The sequence below is a fragment of the Epinephelus moara genome, chromosome 19 (genome assembly GCF_006386435.1).
Source record: "Epinephelus moara isolate mb chromosome 19, YSFRI_EMoa_1.0, whole genome shotgun sequence".
Lineage (NCBI taxonomy): Eukaryota > Metazoa > Chordata > Actinopteri > Perciformes > Serranidae > Epinephelus > Epinephelus moara.
The window spans coordinates 33,509,961-33,531,309 of NC_065524.1; the positions used below are offsets into that span (position 1 = coordinate 33,509,961).

General features: G+C 39.2%; 1 protein-coding gene across 1 annotated transcript in view; it reads left to right on the forward strand.

Moving 5' to 3' along the window:
- The window catches only part of kcnh1a (potassium voltage-gated channel, subfamily H (eag-related), member 1a), a 73,715-nt gene that overhangs the window by 30,307 nt on the left and 22,059 nt on the right, over positions 1–21,349 (forward strand). The window contains exons 8-10 of the mRNA XM_050070873.1: positions 9,218–9,375; positions 12,607–12,878; positions 18,352–18,551. Coding sequence (XP_049926830.1) covers positions 9,218–9,375; positions 12,607–12,878; positions 18,352–18,551 — 630 coding nt within the window. The remainder of the gene's footprint in view (positions 1–9,217; positions 9,376–12,606; positions 12,879–18,351; positions 18,552–21,349) is intronic.

The window sequence follows — 21,349 nt, forward strand, 5'->3', positions numbered from 1 at the left end:
TGCCTGTATTCATGCATGGGACGTGATGGGAAGAATTGGAACCACCGAGCTGTCACTCAAGTAGGCTTCAGTTTGATTAGAATATGATTATGAACAGTTTTGTGTTTTATTTTTTACTTGCAGAACACACACGCACACTTGACAAACACGTTGTATTAACTCTCCATCAGGCACATTTCCTGTGACATTTATTCTTGTACCAACATTTCGGCTGCGGTGCCCGATGAGAGTACGACAACAGACGCATCAACGCATGAATTAAATGTCACAGAAAGCAAGTTAACTTGTGTTTTTTCTTCCCTGCTGAAGCCTTTCATTGCCAGGAGATAACATCTATCACATTATGTTCTACAGTACAATTTGAAAATGAGCAACAGCGTCATTAAAGCAGCATGAGAGCTGATTCAGTCCTCACGTCAGCAGTAACAAACATGTCAGTTGTGACAGATTGACTGCAGCAGCGTTAAAATATCCAAAATAAAAGTCATCCTGGCATTGAAAATATGCTTTAACAGGGGGTTTTGAACATTTGAACATTATTGTGCTGTGCATTAAAGAACCACCTCTTTCTTTTAGCCACCTTCAACAACATCTTTTCTTTATTTTGGCCAAATTGTGTCAGAAGCTGGAAATTATGACTTTTCATCAAGATGTTTTAAAGGTCCAGTGTGTGGGGTTTGGGGGGATATATTGGCAGAAATGGAATATAATATAACAAGTTTTCTTTGGTGTAAAATCATCTGAAAATAAGAACTGTCGGGTTTTCGTTACGTCAGAATGAGACGTTTATATCTACATAGGGAGCGGGTCCTCATCTGCAGAGATCGACATCTACAGTGGCCCAGAACAGACAAACCAAACACTGGCTTCAGACAGTGCCATTCGCGTTTTCGCGTCCTCATGTCAGCCATCATAATTAGAAGCTCCTCTGCGATGAGCAGTGTTGGAAAAACACTGTTTTACTAACATGAAACTGCTGTATTCAGTGTTTTTGCAGGTTTAAATCACCAAGTCTGTTCATTTTGGAGAGGAAGAGACCTCAGCAGATAATTCGGCTCATGGTAAAAACCTCCTGAACAATGAACACCAAAGGAATCCTAACTGGGGGGAAGTTCAGCTGGTTGCAATCTGCCATCCTCACCGCTAGACACTGCTAATGGCCAAAATACACGGGGCCCGGACACAGCGTGTCACGTAGGTGGAGTAGAGTGGAGCTTTTAAGCTGCTACACAGGCTTCGTCCCCGCAGCGTGTGGTTGCTGCCTGCTTCACTGTGTGTGTATTGAGTTTTGCCAAGCAATAATGCAGTTGATTATGGAGGGTTTGGAAGCATATAGATTATGTTAACTGGTACTGAATTAATTAACTGGATCACTTAAACGATAGGGTGCATCGATTTGATTGATTTATTTTAATGAGAAATGTAAAAACACACACAGAGGGTTGCTCTGCTGCTCTGCATCGCCTTTAGTACAATGAGGTATTAGTTTTTAGCCTTTTGAAACTGATTGCGCTTATTTTTTTTTTAAGTTATATGTAGTTTTTACTTGTTGAAGGGCTGTGGAGCCGCGCGTAGATGGGGAAAAATAGCATGTGCAAGTGTAGCTTCCATGGTCAGTATAGCACCTTCAGTTGATCATAATGGTTGCGGTCTGCTGTGGGTGTTACACCCCTGTAGGGGGAGAAAGAAAGAAATGAAGCGGACATAATGTGGCTGGCTTCAAGTCCAAAGTGTAATGAACGAGCCGAGAGCTATGGATATAAAAATATGCACTGAATGTAAAACAATTAATAACAATTTGAAAATGCACGCTAATTTAATTCCTTTAATATGTTAAAAAAAATGTGTCGAAAAATAATTTGTAATATTCCTTTATTTCTAGAAGTAGAATAATCAGTTGATATCTGTAATTCATTGCTTTGGTGTAGAGATGTTTTGGTTGCATAGCATTCCGGGTGTTGCTCGCGGCTGGTTCATTACAGTTTGGACTCAAAGCCAGCAACATTGTGACTGCTTCATTTCTTTGTCTCTCCCCTCACAGGGGTCTACCACAGGCATGCCACAGCTGACATGTCACGCTACGCCCGTGTTCCATGTATTTTTGCTATAAATCTCCCTAAATCTGACACACTGTTCCTTTGATATTTGATATTGTGGTGTACATTAAGTTATGAAACGTAAAATAGTTGCCACAAATCCTCACACAACGGCAAGTTTAAAATTCCTGCATACTTTCATCACTAAACTAAATAAATTTTACACAATAAAAGGTGTAAATAGAGCACATGTAAGTAAACAAGTATTCAAAATTGTGCAGGATTTCTGATAGACTAACAGCTGTTTAATTGCAAATTTTATTATGGCTGAAAGGTGTTTTTAAACATGGATATATCTCTTTTACAAAATTAGAATTGTCTGAAAACTGCAACACTTATTTCTACAGTGACTTGATAATAAATTAAAAGTGCGTAGGAAAAAGAAGGCATTAAACTAATATTAGGGAACAAAGTTTGTGGGAGTTTACTGCCTTCATCTGCAGAAAAGATAATGGTACCTATTACATAATAACGGGTAATTAGACTCCTTTTTTTTTTTTTTTTTTACACAAAATGACTCTTATCTTTAATTTCCTTTATTTGCTTTGTTGCTGCGAGTGATGAAAAGTCGAAGCCGCTGTGATGTCTGTGAAAGCCAGGAGTAGATTAACTTAGTTTAGAAGTAAAAATGGTTTAATTTGCACACAAACAAATGTAAAAACAACAATTTGTGATATGGGTTAATGTAGCAGGTCTCAGTGTCATGGTGAGTTCCCCCAGCCCAAACACGTTCTTTTATTCTGATGACTGCTCACACACACCTTCAACATAAATACCTGGCTTCTTTACCATGTGCCTCTGGTTGCTCTGCTTCTCATTGTCCAGCTGCTCCAAATTCCCGACACAGTTCGGCTAACAATATCTCCAGTCGTACAGCAAACAAAATCCGAGTGCGCCAATAAGCTCACCTGACACTGCTCTCCTGAGCCGTCCCCACACCTCTCCCTCCTGCAGCTGAACGCCAACCGTGCTCACCTCCACAGTTAAGGAGGTTTAGAGGTGTTGGTGGGTGTGTTTTTGAACTTATGGAGCCAGACAGTTACCCCCTGCCCAAGTCCTCAGACTAAGGAGGCTTCACATCAGGGATTTTGGCCTGAGTACACTTGACCCCAAAGTCCAGCTCAGTTTAATTAGTGGGAACACTGACAGTACAAAAACAGTACAAAAGACTCTCACATCCCAGTGTCCAATGGAGTGGGTGCTGGACCAAAGAAACGTCTGTCAAGGTAAAACAAACAAATAAGTCCGCACACCAAGAAGCTCCCATTTATAAAGATTTTAAGGCAGAGTTGATGTTTCAAGCCACACGTTTCTTCCTCCGACTTCTAGTACATGACGGAAAGTCACCAGTGTGTTTTTTCTTCATGTTCCTTTATTTCTATGTGTGTCCTGACTGTTTGTATACACCGATCAGCCAAAACCTTAAAGGGGAACTAATGTTTTTTTCAACCTGGGCCCTATTTTCCAATCTACTTTTGTCTAAATGAGTGATAGGATGTTCAATATCTGACATTTCTCCAGTATGAAGTTAGGGCTGACCTGCCTGCAGCCCGTGAGCGTGCGCTATATTGAATAATAGGGCACTGGCAATGAGCTCTGCGTCCGTGTACGTCCGTGTACTCCGTGTTCAAATAAATATGGGCGGTCATCAAATTCAAATGGCTCATCCAGATCCAGTTGGTCAAAATTGGGTAAAAATTCAGCCATGACTGCTCCAAACAGAATAACTCCTCGCGTTTGTAAGCTCACTCCAGCGGTAACTTCCTGCAACAACTCAAATCTCGCGAGATGTGAGTTTTTAGAGCCAGACTTTTGACTTCTCACAACAAACAAGTTTTACCCGATTTTGACCAACTGGATAGGTCAGTAGGCAGGTCAGCCCTAGCTTCGTACTGGAGAAATGTCAGATATTGAACATCCTATCACTCATTTAGACAAAAGTAGATCGGATAATAGGGCCCAGGTTGAAAAAAGCATTAGTTCCCCTTTAAAACCACTGACAGGTGAAGTGAATAACTTTGATTATTTTGTTCCAATGCATTGTTCTGCTGGGAAACCTTTGGTTCTGGCATTCATGTGGATACCACCTGACATGTTCCACCCACAGTACTCCCCAATGGCAGTGGCCCTCCAGCAGAATAATGCCCCACGCCACACTACAAAAACTGTTTAGAAATTACCTGTGGAGCGTGACAAAGAGCTCAAGGTGTCGACCTGGCTTCCAGGCGGGTGCTACTTGGTGTGCAGACTTATTTGTTGTTTACCTTAACACTGTGACAGTACCCCATACCTGACCAGAGTACTCCAATCCCTGCCGAGTCCACTTGAAAAAGTGGTCTTGAGTACAGTTCATGTGTGCTCCGGCACAGTATCAGGTGTGAACACCAACTGTTCAAAAACATGGAAGTGGAGTGCTGTTTATCGCAGCTACAAGGAGTTTTTAACCAGTTAAGAAGCAGTCTAGATCCGACTTCACAGCCACAGTCGACCTAGACTCGGAGCTCCGCTTGGAGGCAGAGAACTCTGCACCCGACAGCAGAGCTTCGCCTTGCTGCTCCGCCTGCTGAGGTCTCCAGGGCAGCAGTGTCTGTGTCAGTGGCACCTTTTTCTACATCATACCACAACAACATGTCACATACATGATGCCGCAAGCATACTCGGGTACAGAACAATACTGCTAATGTGAACGCTGACTAGTGGGGGAGTAGAGAAGGGGGGCAATCACCATACGAATCAATCGTACTTACATGAAAACGCCCTAAGCTAACAGTCTCAGCAGGAGGGCGAATAGTTTGATTCCAGCCCAGTTAGCCTAATTTAGCACAAATCAGCTAGCATGTAATTTCCTGTCTCTTTTTTAATTTCTGTTTGTGTCCAAATTAAACAAATAAGATATATTGTGTTAACTGATGAGCTTTAGAGATGCTGTAGGGTGTATTTTTAAACCACCTGCTGGCTCTAACTTCATATTTAGAGTACAGACATCTCATCTAACTCCCTGTAATATTTCCCAAAATTGTCTTGTCTCTTTTAAATCTATTCAGTGATGAACTTTTCACCCAACTTGTGTTTGCAGAGTTTGCAACAGAACTCAAAACACGACCGCATCGATAATTGAATTGTGTTTGAGCTCAGGTCTGTAAAGTGATTTCAGAGGAGCTGAGGTGTCTGACAGGCAGCGAGATCAGATCAAGTGACAGCGAGCGCTGCAGTTGTACTCGCATTGCAGACCACAGCACATTAGCAAATCAATACCACTGCCAGCACACTCACACACACACACACAGTGCGTACCAGCAGCAAACTCATGGGACTGCAATTGTCTGTTTGAGTGGGTGTTTCAATATAAGCTGAGTAGACATTTAGCAGCTGGTTATGTAACTGCTCCAAGTTTTACAATTTCATCACACTGCACAGGAATGTTTTTAAAATCCACACGGCATATGTTCACACTCTGAATCTTGTGTTTTTCCTCCTTATTCTCTGTTTGCTGTTGTCTTCATATCATATTTACTCTTGGTTCAAACACTTTCATATTGATCCTTTAAAGTGGTTGGATGTTTTTTTTATTTAATATCTGACGTGGAAGACCCTGAGCAAACACAGGAGTGCATCACTTCATCATACTTTGTGTCCACAGTGGGTTTAATCGCTTCTTTTGTATGATAAAAAAGATCATTTATAGTGAATGCAGATTGAGGCAGATTATTTTTGATTAACAGTTGTCACTTTATAGAGAGGTTTAGATTCATTATAGAACAAATACTGCACATCATATTTTGTGCACTGTGTATTAGATCTTGTGTTGTATTTCTTTACACAAATAGCTATCAAAGTTAATTTTATCCACTGCGCACTTTATTAATCCCAGTGGGAAATTACAGCGTTACAGCAGCCAAGTCACTCATGAATCACTAAGCAGAAGGAACATGAGGACACAAAGAGGTAAATAGGAAAAGATAGACTGATAAAAACATGCATAACTCAAAACTCAAATCTCAAAAAAGTAGGACAGTATTTTAAATAGACACAAAAATAATGCGTTGTTTCATCCACTCTATTTAGCATTTATAAACAGCATATAAGCACTTAACAAATGGTTTATAACTCACAATAATTATGTTGTTAGCAGATATAAGTTTTAATAATGTATTTGTCAGCAACTACAGCTCCTCCTGTGACCACCAAAACAAAGAATCTGGTGTATGCACAGATACTAAATGAGTAAAACAAATCTGCAATTATATAAAATGTCTTTACCGTAGACTTTATAAAAAAATGGACATAGCGACTCTGACGTCACTCATTGGTTTGCAGACTCCAGTTGTGAAGCCTCAAGTTCAGCATTTTTCTCGTCACCATCTTGTGTTTTTGGAGCCAGAAGTGACCATAGTTGTGTCTTAATTCAGGGGCTGCAGCCTTCGAAGACCGATTGCGTCACATTGGCGCGACCAAAGCTGTCCCATTTCAAAGGCTCCTTCAGATGCAGCCAAGACATGCAGCCTTCTTTCCCAGAATTTAGAGCATGCAGTGGTGTCTCCGGCTGTGAATCGTCTCCTGGAGTATTAATCTTAAAAAAAAAATATGTATAATAACAATCTCTGGGTCCACGATCAAGGCTAACTAACTTACTAGCTTACTCCTTCTTTCGTCAAGCGCAGCTGGTTGCCAGGTAGGAGAAACGCCAACAAGTCGGGGCAAGAACAACTAGTGATGCAACCAGGAAATCCTCTGCAGACCAGACGGTCTCATTTCAGTGCCCTTTTGGTTTAGATGATGCAGTCTTCAAAGGACGTGGCCAACATAGACCACAAAGGCCGCGTCCTTTTAAAGGCTGCAGCCCCTGAATTGAGACACAGCTCATGGGTGCGTTCCAAATCACATACTTTTTCTGTTTCCTTTTAGTATGTGCTGTCATCCGTCATTGCGACTTCTGATGCTGTCAGTCAGCTGTTATATGTTTGCAGCTTAGTCGATGTGACGTATCGTCCGCTGTGCAGAGGATTGTGGGTCAGAATGGCCGGAAAAGCATGCTAGCTGGCATACTGAAAAATCAGACCGAATGTAGTAGAACATCCTGGGATTTTTGGCACACTACATTTGACATTCTAAGTATTGGGACATACTGAATCTTTTCCTGCATACTATATAGTATGGTAGTATGGATATTGGAATGCTCAGCATGTTTGCCTTTGAGAGGGTGGATCTGACACATATGCTGTGTCTCAAATCGCGTACGTCTGTACTTACACTTAATATTTTGAGTGCATAAGTGCGTTCACACTGAGAAGTATGGAAAAATGCAGTGCACTATGAGTACCCGGATGGTGCACTCAAAATGATCAAGAAGTTGAGTGTGGAACTATGGACACTTCTCGCTCTCAATGGTCGCCATCGTGGCTACGTAGCAGAAGGGGAGGGACCACTTTTCAAACAGGAAATGGCGGCCGAGGACTGTGCGACCGTGAACGTCGCTGCATTGTACAAATACATGTGTTTATTGCACTAAGCACCACTATGCTGTTGTTGGGTATAAGCCAGCTGTATGTTTATTGGGTTAATTTAGCAGTCTGTAATGATTTGGTACCACGAACGATAACGCGAATGCTAATGCTAGTTTGCTAACTAGCAAACACTGACCTGTCGAAATTTGCGCAGTACACCAATGAATACATAGTGCACATAGTATGCTACATAGAAGTACACTAACAGAAGTATGTGATTTGAGACATACCAATAGACTGTTACGAGGCCTCACAGGCAGCCTGTCACTCAAGCTGTCCCTCCATTCAACATGCGTAAGCCTTAATAAAATGTAAACGGGTGAGTTTTGTATAAAAATTCAATCCCGTATAGTTGTCTTGACGGAGGAAATTAGCTATAGAGACCAAAAACTTTTTTTCCCAACTCTTTTATTGGGGTTTTCAAAGTTAAACGGACAGTGGCAACAGAAAAAACAAACAAAAAAACAGTGAAAACAGAATGTCTGATACAAAAATATATAATATTTTCAACAAGTGAAAAATACTCTAAACGGTGAGTTGCCATACATGTAAAGAAAAAGACACGAGTATGGCAAACAAATCTGCAAAATATAATTTTTTACAGATAAAATTTATTGTTCTATTTAACCCTCTGGACGTGCCGCCAAATCACATGACCGATTTAAGATGACTTAGCAGCAAGATGCTTCATAGGCCAAGTAAAACCAGACTTAGGATAAATAATTTACGCCATGCTTTTTCCTGAATATTGTCGTCATGTTTGGTGCGCGTTTGGTGCAGGAACAAACAGTAAAAACGGGCTATTCTAAGGAAATGCTTGCAAGCAAAAAAAAAAAAAAGGCACCCCCTTTCCTTTTGGTGGGGTTTTTCTTTTTGTGTGATTTTAGGTCCAGTGTGTTAATACAGTATGTCAGAATGAAAAAATAACTGTAAAGTCACACAGGTGACAAACAGTTTTAAAGGTGAAATTCAAAGGTAAAATCAAAAGTAGTCAAAAACGGCCAATTATAGACTTGACCCTTAAAAAAGATTAATGATTAAAAAAAGAAAGCAAAAAATACTATTAAAAAAAGAGGGGTGGGGACTGGGAGGATTTAGAAGGATGTCAGATGTTTTATGTCATTTAAAGTAGGCTAGTTGGGGAAAGGTCAAGACCAAAATCAGTTTTTGTACCAGGCTGTAAACATGTTCATTTCAGCTTTAATGTCAGGCATTTGAACATAAGGGGTCTATGGGGATTAATTGGCTCAGCCAGCCTCAAGTGGCCAATAGAGGAACTGCAGCTTTTGGCATACACTACGTTGGCTTCATTATTCAGTCCCAGAGGTTGCTAATTTGTCTTACAGGAAAAGATATGAATACCAACAAGCACTATACATCAGTAAAACCTGTGAAAATGTCCTTATAGCTGTGTACAAGTAGATTATAGTGTTTTATAAGCCGTTTATTAATTAATCTAGTGTTGCCTAGTGTAGTCAAGTTAATGCTTAAAAATCTTAAAATCCTTCAGATGTTGGGTAACATTCAACTTTAACTTAAATAAAATTGTTCAGTAAAAGTGTTGTCCCTGATGTCTGCCTCTCTGTCTGTCTCTCTCCCCTTTCACTGCTTCTTCAGGGGATCAGCAGTCTGTTCAGCTCACTGAAAGTAGTCCGGCTTCTCCGTCTGGGTCGGGTGGCACGTAAACTGGATCACTACATTGAGTACGGGGCAGCTGTCCTGGTCCTGCTGGTGTGTGTTTTTGGACTGGCTGCTCACTGGCTGGCCTGCATTTGGTATGTTTATCTGCTGTTTCTTTCATACAGTTGTTAAAAAGGGAAAACAGACAAACATGTAGCATTTTAAGTAAGAGTTACCGCACATAAATTACATAACACATTCTGATAGACTGCTGCCATCACTGTGACGCATTTAAAGCAGCGCCAATTAATATAATGAGGTCATTGATTAAGCTAATGAATGCATTAATTAGTAGTTTATTTTATGTCAACGTGCTTGTTTTCACGCATCAAAACGGTATGTTTTTTTTTGTACCTTAAAGCCAGAAAGACTTGTAGTGGTTTCAAGAGAATTTGTTTTTCTTCATTAATATGTAAATTTATGAAGCACAGGCCTCCGAAGTCTAATCAGATCATCTACTCTACAGGGGGCAAGTGTGGTGGAAGCACTGAGTTTCCATCATGTGTTGTGCTTGATTTATTATGTTTATGAGTATGTCTAAACACACACACACACACAAACAGAAGCAGATGCCATCATGACAACTTTATGTCCTGCATGCATTAAAACAGGGAAGATGTGTTCAATAGTTGATGATGAACACAAGTTTTTCCTCTCCAGATGGGCTTTTATGTCCGTACCGTGATGTACTCCAAACTACACACACACACACAAAAAAAAACACTTGCACACTGTTCACACACTTTCATGTCGTGACAAACACTCGGCCCATCCCTCATCAATCAGGATTACAAGACATCTTCAAGTAATATATTCATAACCACAAAACTGTGTTCGTCTACAAGGTTTCAAACAATGTTAATATGCAGGATTTCATGAGTGTTTGTTCTCGTGGTTCACAGGCCGGCAGTCGGCGTCCCACGAGAGGCTCTCGCCAATATCATAAACATTATTTATTGGCCCACACAGTGTAATGAATGAATAATAACTTGAGTCAATGAAGCCTTTGCTGCTCCAAAACGTCAGACTCAGATAACAATAAAAATAGCTCCTGTACAGTATCGTTTCCCTCAAGGTGGTGTCTGTGGTTGCCATGGTCACAGGACAAGCTGCGCTATCGTGTTAAACCACCATCAACCATGACCACCAGAGTAGTAGATAAGAAAATCTAACTCCTGTTACACAAAATTCAGATTTTTTTTTTTAGTTTTTTCCTCAATTCTTTTGCTTTTCTTGTGAAACAAAGTCGAGTTTTACCTCCTCTGGCATTTATACCTTCATACCTCTTTCATAAATATAGGAAAAAACGGCAATGAGCAAATTGGTATGAGATGTCCCACAAATTGAAAAAAAAAGACTGAGAAAATTATTTTTAAAAAAATAGCGGAAAAAGAAAAAATATTGGGAAAACTATATTTATTATTATTATTATTATTATTATTGTTGACATAAATAATAATAATAATAATAAAAATCAATAATAATAAATATAATACATTTTAAAATTTTCTTACAGTATTATTTTAATATTTAAGCACTCTTTTGAGGTAATTTTCTTCTTTGTTTCTTTTTTTTTTTTTTTTTTTACAAATTTTCTTATTTTCAGTTTTTTCTCTTAATTGAATTTTCTGCTAATTTCTTGGATCATTTCCTTCTTCCCATGTTTTTAAAAGAAATCAAGCCAATCTGCTCAGGTTCCAAAGGGTTAAAATTGATTTGGTTGAAACAGTCTGAAAAGGGAAAAATAGTTTTATTTTGTTTTGATTTGTAGCCCTACGTTGCTGTGTCATTGGCTATAAGTTGAGGTTGGATGCAGTTGGGGTTAGGGCAAAGAGGTCATGGTTATGGTTAGTACAAGCCAATCGCAACACAGTGGGGCGGGGCCAGGCAAAAGACCGATTGGAAAAAAAAAATCACGCAGATATGCATCCTCTGATTTGAGGTCACAAGTGAAAAATGATGGACAGATGTTTTGCACAAACAGATGTGAATGTCTCTCTTTGAATGTTCACATTAATGAAAAAAAAACAGAACAAAGGAAAACACGGAGAGTAAACAGTGACTGCTGCATCATCACATTCACTTAAATTATTATTATTAATTCTTATTATTATATACTGAAGGATTTTTTTTTCTCCAAGGCTTTCTCCAATTGAGTGTAGTTGAAATTGAAAGAAAAAAAGAACCATAAATAATTACACAATTTATAATAAAAGAAAATAAATACCACCAGCAGCTGACTCAGAATTATGTCAGTCAAATCAGATTTGGCCGTCCAATACGAATAATAATGTACAAATATTATCTGTCACTATTTGTTCCTTTTTTTTCCACGTAGAGTTTAAGAGTTTCAACAGGCTTCTGTGGGATGTGATATAGTGAACAAGCAAAGTTAGCCCTACGAGCTAATGTGGGCTAACTACAGTAATGACAGATCGGAAATGTTCAACAACATCTTCTTGCCGACACTAGATATCAAACAAAAGCCAGAGACTGTATCATATCGAATTTTTGTAAGCTGTAAATTTAGGATAAAGTTATCTCTGCATATGGGTCTGCAGCTTCTGGTGCTGGAGAGCAGCATGAAAGTGAGGAGCGCTCACTGTGCAGCAAAGTCTGGGGACCAAAATGGAGTAGCACACTGCATACTGAGTGACCAAAACAAAAAGGACAAACAACTGCTCTACTTGGAGAGTCTCAGTCGACTGAGGGGTCTGAAACTGATGATTTGAGTCTTCCACTTTCAGGGTTCAACCCTCGTACTTATCCTGTGAAATATCTCAAGAGTTACTGTGGATTGGCACCAAATATTGTACCAACATTCATGGTCCTTAGAGGATGAATCCCACTGAGTTTGGTGATGCTCTTGTGTCACGATGAGGTTTACATGTGTGGTTTTGGGAGAAATGCATCAGAAGTTATTGGATGGATTATTGTTTCGTGTTCCTTGGTAAGAATTGTAATGACATTGTTAGCGCCATCATCAAGTCAAAACTTAATCCGTCTAATACCTTAGTTTATCTCATCATCCTCAGCTGCTAACATGCTAAACTACGATGTGACCATGGTAACAGCTATCAGCAAAACATCAGCATGTTAACATTGTTTAGCATTTAGCTCGAAGCAAAGCCGTGCCTCAGTGAAGCCTCAAAGAGCTGCTGTAGATTTTTATTTCAATGTATAAAACGTGCCACATATTTTCAGTTCCTCACGACAACTGTTCATTAAATTCACTCGTTGAACAGAAAAACAATCTAATAGTCTCTAAGTGTGAAATGGGATCTCTGATTATTTATTTCCTGACCATTTCTGTCTCCACGCTTCAGGTTCAGCATCGGTGATTACGAGGTTATCGACGAGGAAACCAACATCGTGCGCATGGACAGCTGGCTCTACATCCTGGCAGAGACGGTGGGCACGCCGTACCGCTTCAATGCCAGCGGTTCAGGCAAGTGGGAGGGCGGCCCAAACAAAGACTCGGTCTACATCACTTCACTGTACTTCACCATGACCAGCCTGACGAGCATCGGCTTCGGCAACATCGCCCCCACGACAGACGGGGAGAAAATCTTTGCAGTGGCCATGATGATGATTGGATGTGAGTGGAGGCGTTTTATCTTTCATCCAGTGTAGCAGATACATGATACATGAGACGTTAAATATGCTCTTTAAAGCCACAATCCACAGAGGCAGGTGAGTAAATGAATTATGAATAGAGCCATCGCAGTTCAGAAAATAGGACTTTACAGATGATTAGCTGAGCAATATTTCTAACTCTCCTGTAACCCAGAATGTGCTGCCTGGTTCAGTGTGTAGGTTTGTGTTCACTGCAGCGCTTAAATGCCTAATACTACTGGATATAACTTTAACAAAAAGTCACACATGAAAACCACTTTTCAGGCTCAAAGCACAGGCCGTGTTTGGGCAAAATTTTAGTTCATAAATGTCTCTTTTGACATAGACAGAGATACACTGATGCAGTATATCTGTACATTCATACAATGTCAAATTTAGAAAGCTGAAAAGCCAAAACTAGATCTCCCCAGTTTCTTCCTCAGTCTCATCAATGCCACTGTCAGCTCCAGTCTGTCCACTTTAATACAGCAACATGACATATACAGTACAGCAGGAGCTCTGTTGTTCTTGTCTTACATTAGACTCATTATTTCAGTCCTCTCTGTGATATCGTGCTGCATTATTGAGATTTTCTGGAGCGTGATGCATCACACACAAGTTTCTAGTCTTTCTGAAATGCCTCAGAAAAATAAAACACAGTTGAAACAGTGAATGAGACAGCTTCTCCTCAGAGAGGCTGGCGTTAAGTGGAGCGTTTTTAATGAATTTTGTGGCTTAACTGCTGTTTTTAAGATGTTGAATGTGTATGTTTTGGTACAGTGAAGCACATGAGTCATGGATCTCAAGAAAACCGCCATCAAATGCATTTATATGTGGAAAAAAATGGCATTTACAGTATGAAAATATCACTTATTGTGATTTACCAACACACAGAATTATCCAGTGTTGCTGTAGACACAAATAACTATGAGTGGATTATCACACAGTGAAGAAACCTGCCCCCACTAAATAACAAAACATCCACTCTGCAAGGCAGGAGGCAAATTCTCGCAGCGTGCCCTTCTTTCCACATCTCAATATTAAACATTCATAAGGTATCTTCTGCTTGTGTGGCTCACAGTTCAGTGTACAGCGTGGTGCCATTATGTGTGACTGCGCACAGAGAGCAGCACCTCCAAGCAATAACTGACCGTCAGATCAATTTTGCACAGCGCTCCCTCCGATCCCGCTGCAATCACTCGTGCGCCTCTATTGTACTTTCTTTCAGCCACAATCTCAACCTGGAGACGAGAGGATGATTGCCCCCCCCCCTCCTTCTCTCCCTCCACATTTTGGCTGCTCAGGTTTATGAATACACTCTCGGGGGAACTGGCAGAACTCATCTACAGACTTGTCTCCGTCTAAATTTTTCATTGTGAGATACAAATCTAAATATCTAAATATCTAAAAAACCAGACAGCCTCGGGAGGATTCAGTTGTAGATGCAATGTACTGTAGTCCATGGCTGTTCTCTATGAAATATGGATGCTCTGATACTGTTCTATTTTTACCACCAGCACTGGATCGGTGCTGGCAGTAGAAGATCACAGTGTGACGAGGGATTGAGGGGGTGGCGTGGGGAAGAGGGGGGGGGGCACTATACATATGTCCTGTTTCTATAGCAACGGTTGGCCCGGGGGGTTGAGTTTCTGACAACTGTCTTTTAACTACCCTCAAACAAGCCAGCTGTTGGATGCCGAGCAACGCTGCGGCGAAGTTGTGTACGTCAGCAACTAGAGAGCGATGTTGGGGACGCGCTGAAGCACCGCTCCGCAGGGACCGATTGAGTTTCCTTTGTTACAGCGTTTTCTGCTTATCTGTGAAGTGAGCGCTGCCATCTGTGCTCGAGCTCGAGGTAGCAGTCATCCAAAAACTTTGCCAACTTCAAAAGGAGATGATTGTCAAATCATCTTAGATTTAATTGGCTCAGACCTTTAAAAAAAAGCAAAAAAAAAAACTGTCTTGATCTGTTAACTTCCTGATTTTGATGCCTGCAAATGTGTTACCAACAAGAGCATCTTCTTTGTGTTTAGGTGATAAAGAATATCACGGCGTGCTGCGAGGCTCGATACCGTGGCTGTGCAAGAGAGCGATGGTGATGAAAGGATGGAAGTTGTGGTTATCCTTGCCCTTGAGGAGTTTCGAGCGCTTTTTAATTAGCATTATTCCCTGTGCAGTTTTTCAACACTTTGATTGTGGCGCTGTGAAATAAACAAACACACACAAACGCATGCACAGGTTACTGTCATCATCTGAGGATAATTGAAATGTGTGGCTGGCATGTTTCCTCTCCGTCCCTTCTAGCAGGGCTAATTAGGGCTCCACTGCCAAGAGAACACTACACACACAGAGCAGACATCTGATAGCTTTGATCCGCACACACACACACACGCGCCAGCTGTTGCACCAGTTCAACCACCCAACCACCTCCGAGATGCACTGCTGTACTCTTTCTCTTTCTTTTATCACAAGACAAGATCGGAAAAAATATCCTTATTTAGTGAAATGTTACTGGGAATGGACGCACACACACACACACACACACACACACACACACACACACACACACACACACACACTCAGTATGAGGTTGTACTTTTTCCCTTTTGGCGAGCATTTTGTGGATCATACTTAGAGACAATGATGAGTAGTAATTGTTAATTTCCCACGTGACTGATTAAGTGTTCATCACATAAAACAATATTAAGGCTTGCGGCACATTAGGTCTGGTATATCATGTGATGTAATTTACATTAAGGCCACCAGTGTTGTTAAGTTGTGAAGATTTATATGTCCTCATAAACCACATTTTGGAGACTTTTATGTCCTCATAAACACAATTTGGATATTTTTATGTCCTCATAAAATGCATTTTGGAGATCTGTTTTTTTTAACTCAGCAATGGAAAGTTTCGTGTCCTTGTAAACCAGGTATTTGATAGTTTTATGTCCCTGTAAACCAGGTATATGAGATATATATGTCCTCATAAATTTCTTGGAGATTTTTCATGTCCTCATAAACACAATTTGAAGGTTTTTATGTTCTTATAAAACCCATTTTGGAGATTTATTTTAGCTTTTTAATTTCCCAACAGTGGAAAGTTTAATGTCCTTGTAAACCAGATATCTGAGATTTTATGTCCTCATAAACCACATTTTGGAGATTTTTAATTTCCTCATAAACATTTAGGAGATTTTTATGTTCTTAGAAACCCATTTTGGAGATTATTTTTTATTTTATTTTTATTTTTAATGTTTTTAAACCCAACAATGGAAAGTTTTATGTCCTGGTATTTGAGATTTGTATGTCCCTGTAAACCAGGTATATGAGATTTTTATGTTCTTATAAAACCTGTTTAAGATATTTATTTTAGCTTTTTTAAACCCAATAATGGAAGGTTTTCTGTCATTGTAAACCAGGTATTTGAGATTTTTATGTCCTCAGCCACTTTTGGGAGATTTTTCATGTCCTTATAAAAACAATTTGGAGGTTTTTATATTCTTATAAACCACATTTTGGAGATTTTTCATTTCCTCATAACAACCATTTTGGAGATTTTTATGTTCTTGGAAAACCCATTTTGAAGATTTTTTGTTGTTGTTTTTTATGTTTTTAAACCAATGGAAAACTTTATGTTTTGGTATTTGAGATTTTTATGTCCTTATAGACACAATTTTGAGATTTTTTTGTCCTTATAAAACCTGTTTTAGAGATTTATTTTAGCTTTTTAAACCCAATAATGGAAGGTTTTATGTCATTGTAAAACAGGTATTTGAGATTTATATGTCCCCATAAACCAGTTTTGGGAAATTTTTCATGTCCGTATAAACACAATTTGGAGAATTTTATGTTCTTATAAAACCCATTTTGGAGATTTATTTTATCTTTTTCAACCCAACAAAGTTTTCTGTCCTTGTAAACTAGGTATTTGATATTTGTATGTCCCTGTAAACCACTTTTGGGAGATTTTTCATGTCCTTATAAATTTTCTTTTAAAACCCTTTTTGGAGATTTATTTGAGCTTTTTAAACCCAACAATGGAAAGTTTTTTGACCTTGTAAACCAGGTATTTGAGATTTTTATGTCCTTGTAAACCAGGTATTTGAGATTTTTATGTCCTTGTAAACCAGGTATTTGAAATGTTTTTAAACCATGATTTGTTGACTTTTTTGAGCTCGTAAAACCTAATTTGTAGACTATCTGGGATTTGGATCACCAGATATTATCTCAATAATTAGGTAATGATACGATATTTTTGCAAAATTGCAATATGCTGAGTATTGCGATAAAATAATTTGCCATATATTTATTACCTTTTTTTCCAACTGCAGTTTTACCTTATAAGATAAAGTTTTCAGTCTGTTCAAATCTGTTTTGTCTGTACTCAAAGATTCCTCAACTTTATGATTCACTTCTCTGTCGAGCTTGGGTACAGCTGTGTTGGTACAAAAAACAATAACATCAAGAAGGAGTCACATACCTGGGATCCAGTGTTTTTAGGGTTTTACAAAAGCCTTCAATTTCAACAGTGCTGTATGGACGCAGATCTTTGCACATAAAGTAGCTGATGGACTGTGTTGTTTTCTTAGCTCTCTCAGAGTTGGATGGTAGTTTTGTCGAGGTTAGTGTGTCCAGTGTTGGTTGATTTTTGGCAAGGCAGGTTTAGCGTTAGCTTGGCCATCAGTGGCTAACGCTATCTCTGGATGGTGGAGTGTGAGTTGAGCCCTCATGTTCGTAGTATTCCCAGCGTATTCTCATATGACACTGCTTGCAAATGGCATGTGTCATATTGAAGTCCTTCTTTCCCTCTGTGTTAAAAAATCCAAAATAAGTCCAGATGTTTGATTTAAATGCCAGCAGCGCATTTCTGATTTCCTTTGTTTTGATGAACATCCTGCCAAATGCCGCTGACTGAGACCTCTGCTAACCTCACCAGGAAAAAGAAACATCACTACCATCTCATGGACTGAGAAACACTTCATTTTATTATTCTAGTACCAAAAGTTGTTTTAAAATGTGTATTTGCAAAAATTAATAATGTATACAATAAAAGATCGGTACTTGATGTCCGTGTATTGATACAATATCGCCACGCATAATATTGTGATACTATGCTGTATCGATTTTTTTCCCATGTTTAATCTCAAAATGTTATGCAGTATTATGTGACCCTGGGTTCATAAGCCTCTGGGTAAATCTTTGAAAACCCATAGGGTGATTCGAGACACAAATAGTTGAAAAAACTAAAGTGAAGTGGTGGTGAACCAAACACTCCAGTCAGATGTATAAATGGCTGAGCAATGCTGCGATTTGCATTTTACCAAATTTATTTTATAAATTCTTTTTAGCACACAATTTAGTTTTCCTCATGAAGTCAACTCCTCACAAGCAGCTAAAACCTTTGGTGGTATTAAAATCAAAATTAAACGTGTCTTTTCTTCTCTGTATGTCCCCAGCCCTTCTTTACGCCACCATCTTCGGTAACGTGACGACAATCTTCCAGCAGATGTACGCCAACACCAATCGTTACCATGAGATGATTAACAGTGTCCGGGACTTCCTCAAGCTCTACCAGGTGCCCAAGGGCTTGAGTGAAAGAGTTATGGATTACATTGCCTCCACATGGTCCATGTCTCGGGGTATAGACACTGAAAAGGTACGTCAGACTGCGTTGTCTTTAATGGCTTTCTTATAGCACATTAAATGTAATTTCCTAGTTACCCTGGTATTTTTAATCCTCTTTAAGATTACCATTATTATGGAAAGCATGATTTTGACATAATGTGTTAATTGCAGTATTGTTAAAAACTAGTCCATATCCATTGGTAGCTTTGTCACCTTCTACCTATGCCAGTCCTCAATGCCTATGTGCAGTTTCACATAGATTGACCACGTCAGTGAGTAGAAAAACGTGGGACAGACAGAATGACTGACTGACAGAATGACTGATTGACAGTTTCCGTGATTATGTACAGCATACCATACCATGACTTAGTCATACCAAAAATGAGAAGAAATAAAACCCGAACTAGTGTTGTCACAATACCAAAATCTTTGTTTCAGTACCAATACCAATATGAATTTCGATACTTTTCGATACTCTTCAGTACTTTTCCTAAGGAAAAGTCCTTTTGGATACAAACCTTTAGAGCAATAAATAGTAGGGGTGTAACGGTACCAAAAAAATCATGGTTCCGTAAGTACCTTGGTACGGACGTCACGGTTTGGTAACTCAAATGTTCCACCAAGTTTGTGTTGTCTCGTGTTGTCTCCCTTTGTGAGGCAGACTTTCTCTTGTCTTTTTTCGCGTGCGCCAGCTGCAGATGTTGATACAGGTGTTATCATACACAGCACTTGTGCAATCTGTGCTCCAATAGGAACAAGAAAGGCGTTTGTGTGCATAAATGAGTAAAATAAATTAACTAAATTAATAAAATGAATCAATTTCAAAGTACCGGTATCTTCCAAATGCATTATAGTACCGTTTGGAATACTCTAGTACCACGGTACTATTTTAGTACCGGTATACCGTGCAACACTAACCCCAACATTGGTCCACAGGGGGAGCCACAGCGATCAGTCGCATTTTAGCCATTTTGCTCCAAGTCTTTTTATTTATATTTGTACATAGAGAAATAGTGTACAAAGTACAAAAATTCAAAGGCATTGACGATTAGAAATAATACAAATATAAACCTAAACAACACCCCCCCCCCCCCCCCCCCACCCCCNAAGTCTTTTTATTTATATTTGTACATAGAGAAATAGTGTACAAAGTACAAAAATTCAAAGGCATTGACGATTAGAAATAATACAAATATAAACATAAACCACCCCCCCCCCCCCCCCCCCCCACCCCCCATCCCTGGAACAATATTACTGTACCATTCGACAACCTAGTATTGATTGAGTTTGTATGCATCCACTTGTATTACATGCATCATGTACATATTGTACATATTTTATATGAATAAATAAAAGTGATACAGTTAGAATAATAATAAGAAAAATAATAATAATTAATTAAAACAAAACAGCATGATAAACAAGTAAACAAAAGAAAATCAGCAAGTGATTGAGAGTGGTCCTTATGGGTTTCAAATTATGCATAATACAGGATCAGTCATATAGAACACCAATATTAGTGACATCTTATTTCTCTATATAACTCAAAAAAGGTTTCCATGTAGCATAAAATTTTTGAATACATCCTCTTGTAGAGTAACGAATCTTCTCTAGTACCAAATGGTGTAGAAGGTCATTAACCCACATCTTAAAGGTTGGGGGAAGTTTCTCCTTCCACTTAAAAAGTATTAATCGCCTAGCTATAAGAGATGCGAAAGCTATCATATTCTTTGCCTGGCGGCTAAGGTGAGTGTCTTGTGGAGTTATTCCAAATATGGCAGTAATGGCAGAAAGTTCAATAGGTACTTGTAAAACATCTGAAAAAGTTTTAAATATTGACTGCCAGAAATTGTCTAGTTTTGAACAAAACCAGAACATATGCGAGAGGGTGGCTGGTGCTTGCCTGCAACGATCACAAATGGGATCAATGCTAGGTGCGAACTTTGCTAGTCTCACTTTAGACCAATGAAGGCGATGCATGACCTTAAACTGGATAACTGTGTGTCGTAAACAGATTGAAGAGGAATGTATTCTATCTAAAGCTCTTTCCCAAGTCTCCTCAGGAAGTTCACACCCCAAATCGCCCTCCCATTGAGTCTTTAATGATGTCAAAGGTTCCAAATTATATGTATTTAGTAAGGAGTATATGTTCCCAATATTCCCTTTGGAACCTGAATTAAGCTTCAGAATGGAATTTAGGAGGGTGTTGGGTGGTTGGGATGGGAAGTGAGTAAATGATGTTGATATGAAACTACGGAGCTGCAAAAATCTAAAAAGATGAGAGTTTTGGATGTTAAATTTAAGCTTTAGTTGATCAAAAGATGTGAAAATATTATCAATAAATAGATTCTCTATTGTGGCAACTCCTCTATCAGCCCATTCCTGAAAAGCACTGTCTATGATTGATGGCATGAACTGGTGGTTTCTTGTTATAGGAGCACACGTGGGTAGATCCCTGAGAGAAAAACTTCGTCTGAACTGTGTCAGAATTCTAAAAGAGTGTTTCACAATTGGATTTGAGGTGAATTTACATATGGAATTCAAAAGAGGAAGTTTTGAGCATAGAAGTGAGTGTAAAGAAGTATGAAAACAAGAGGAGTTTTCCATTCGTAACCACTCAGGGGTAGTGTCACCAGATGGAGAATCTTTCCAAAACAGCATAGACCTAATGTTGGCAGCCCAATAGTAAAACTGGAAGTTAGGGAGGGATAATCCTCCATGTTTACGATGTTGTTGTAAGATCCTTTTCCGTATTCGGGGGTTTTTCTTGTTCCATATAAATCCCGACACCAAATTGTCCACTGACATGAAAAAGGATTTAGATAGGTG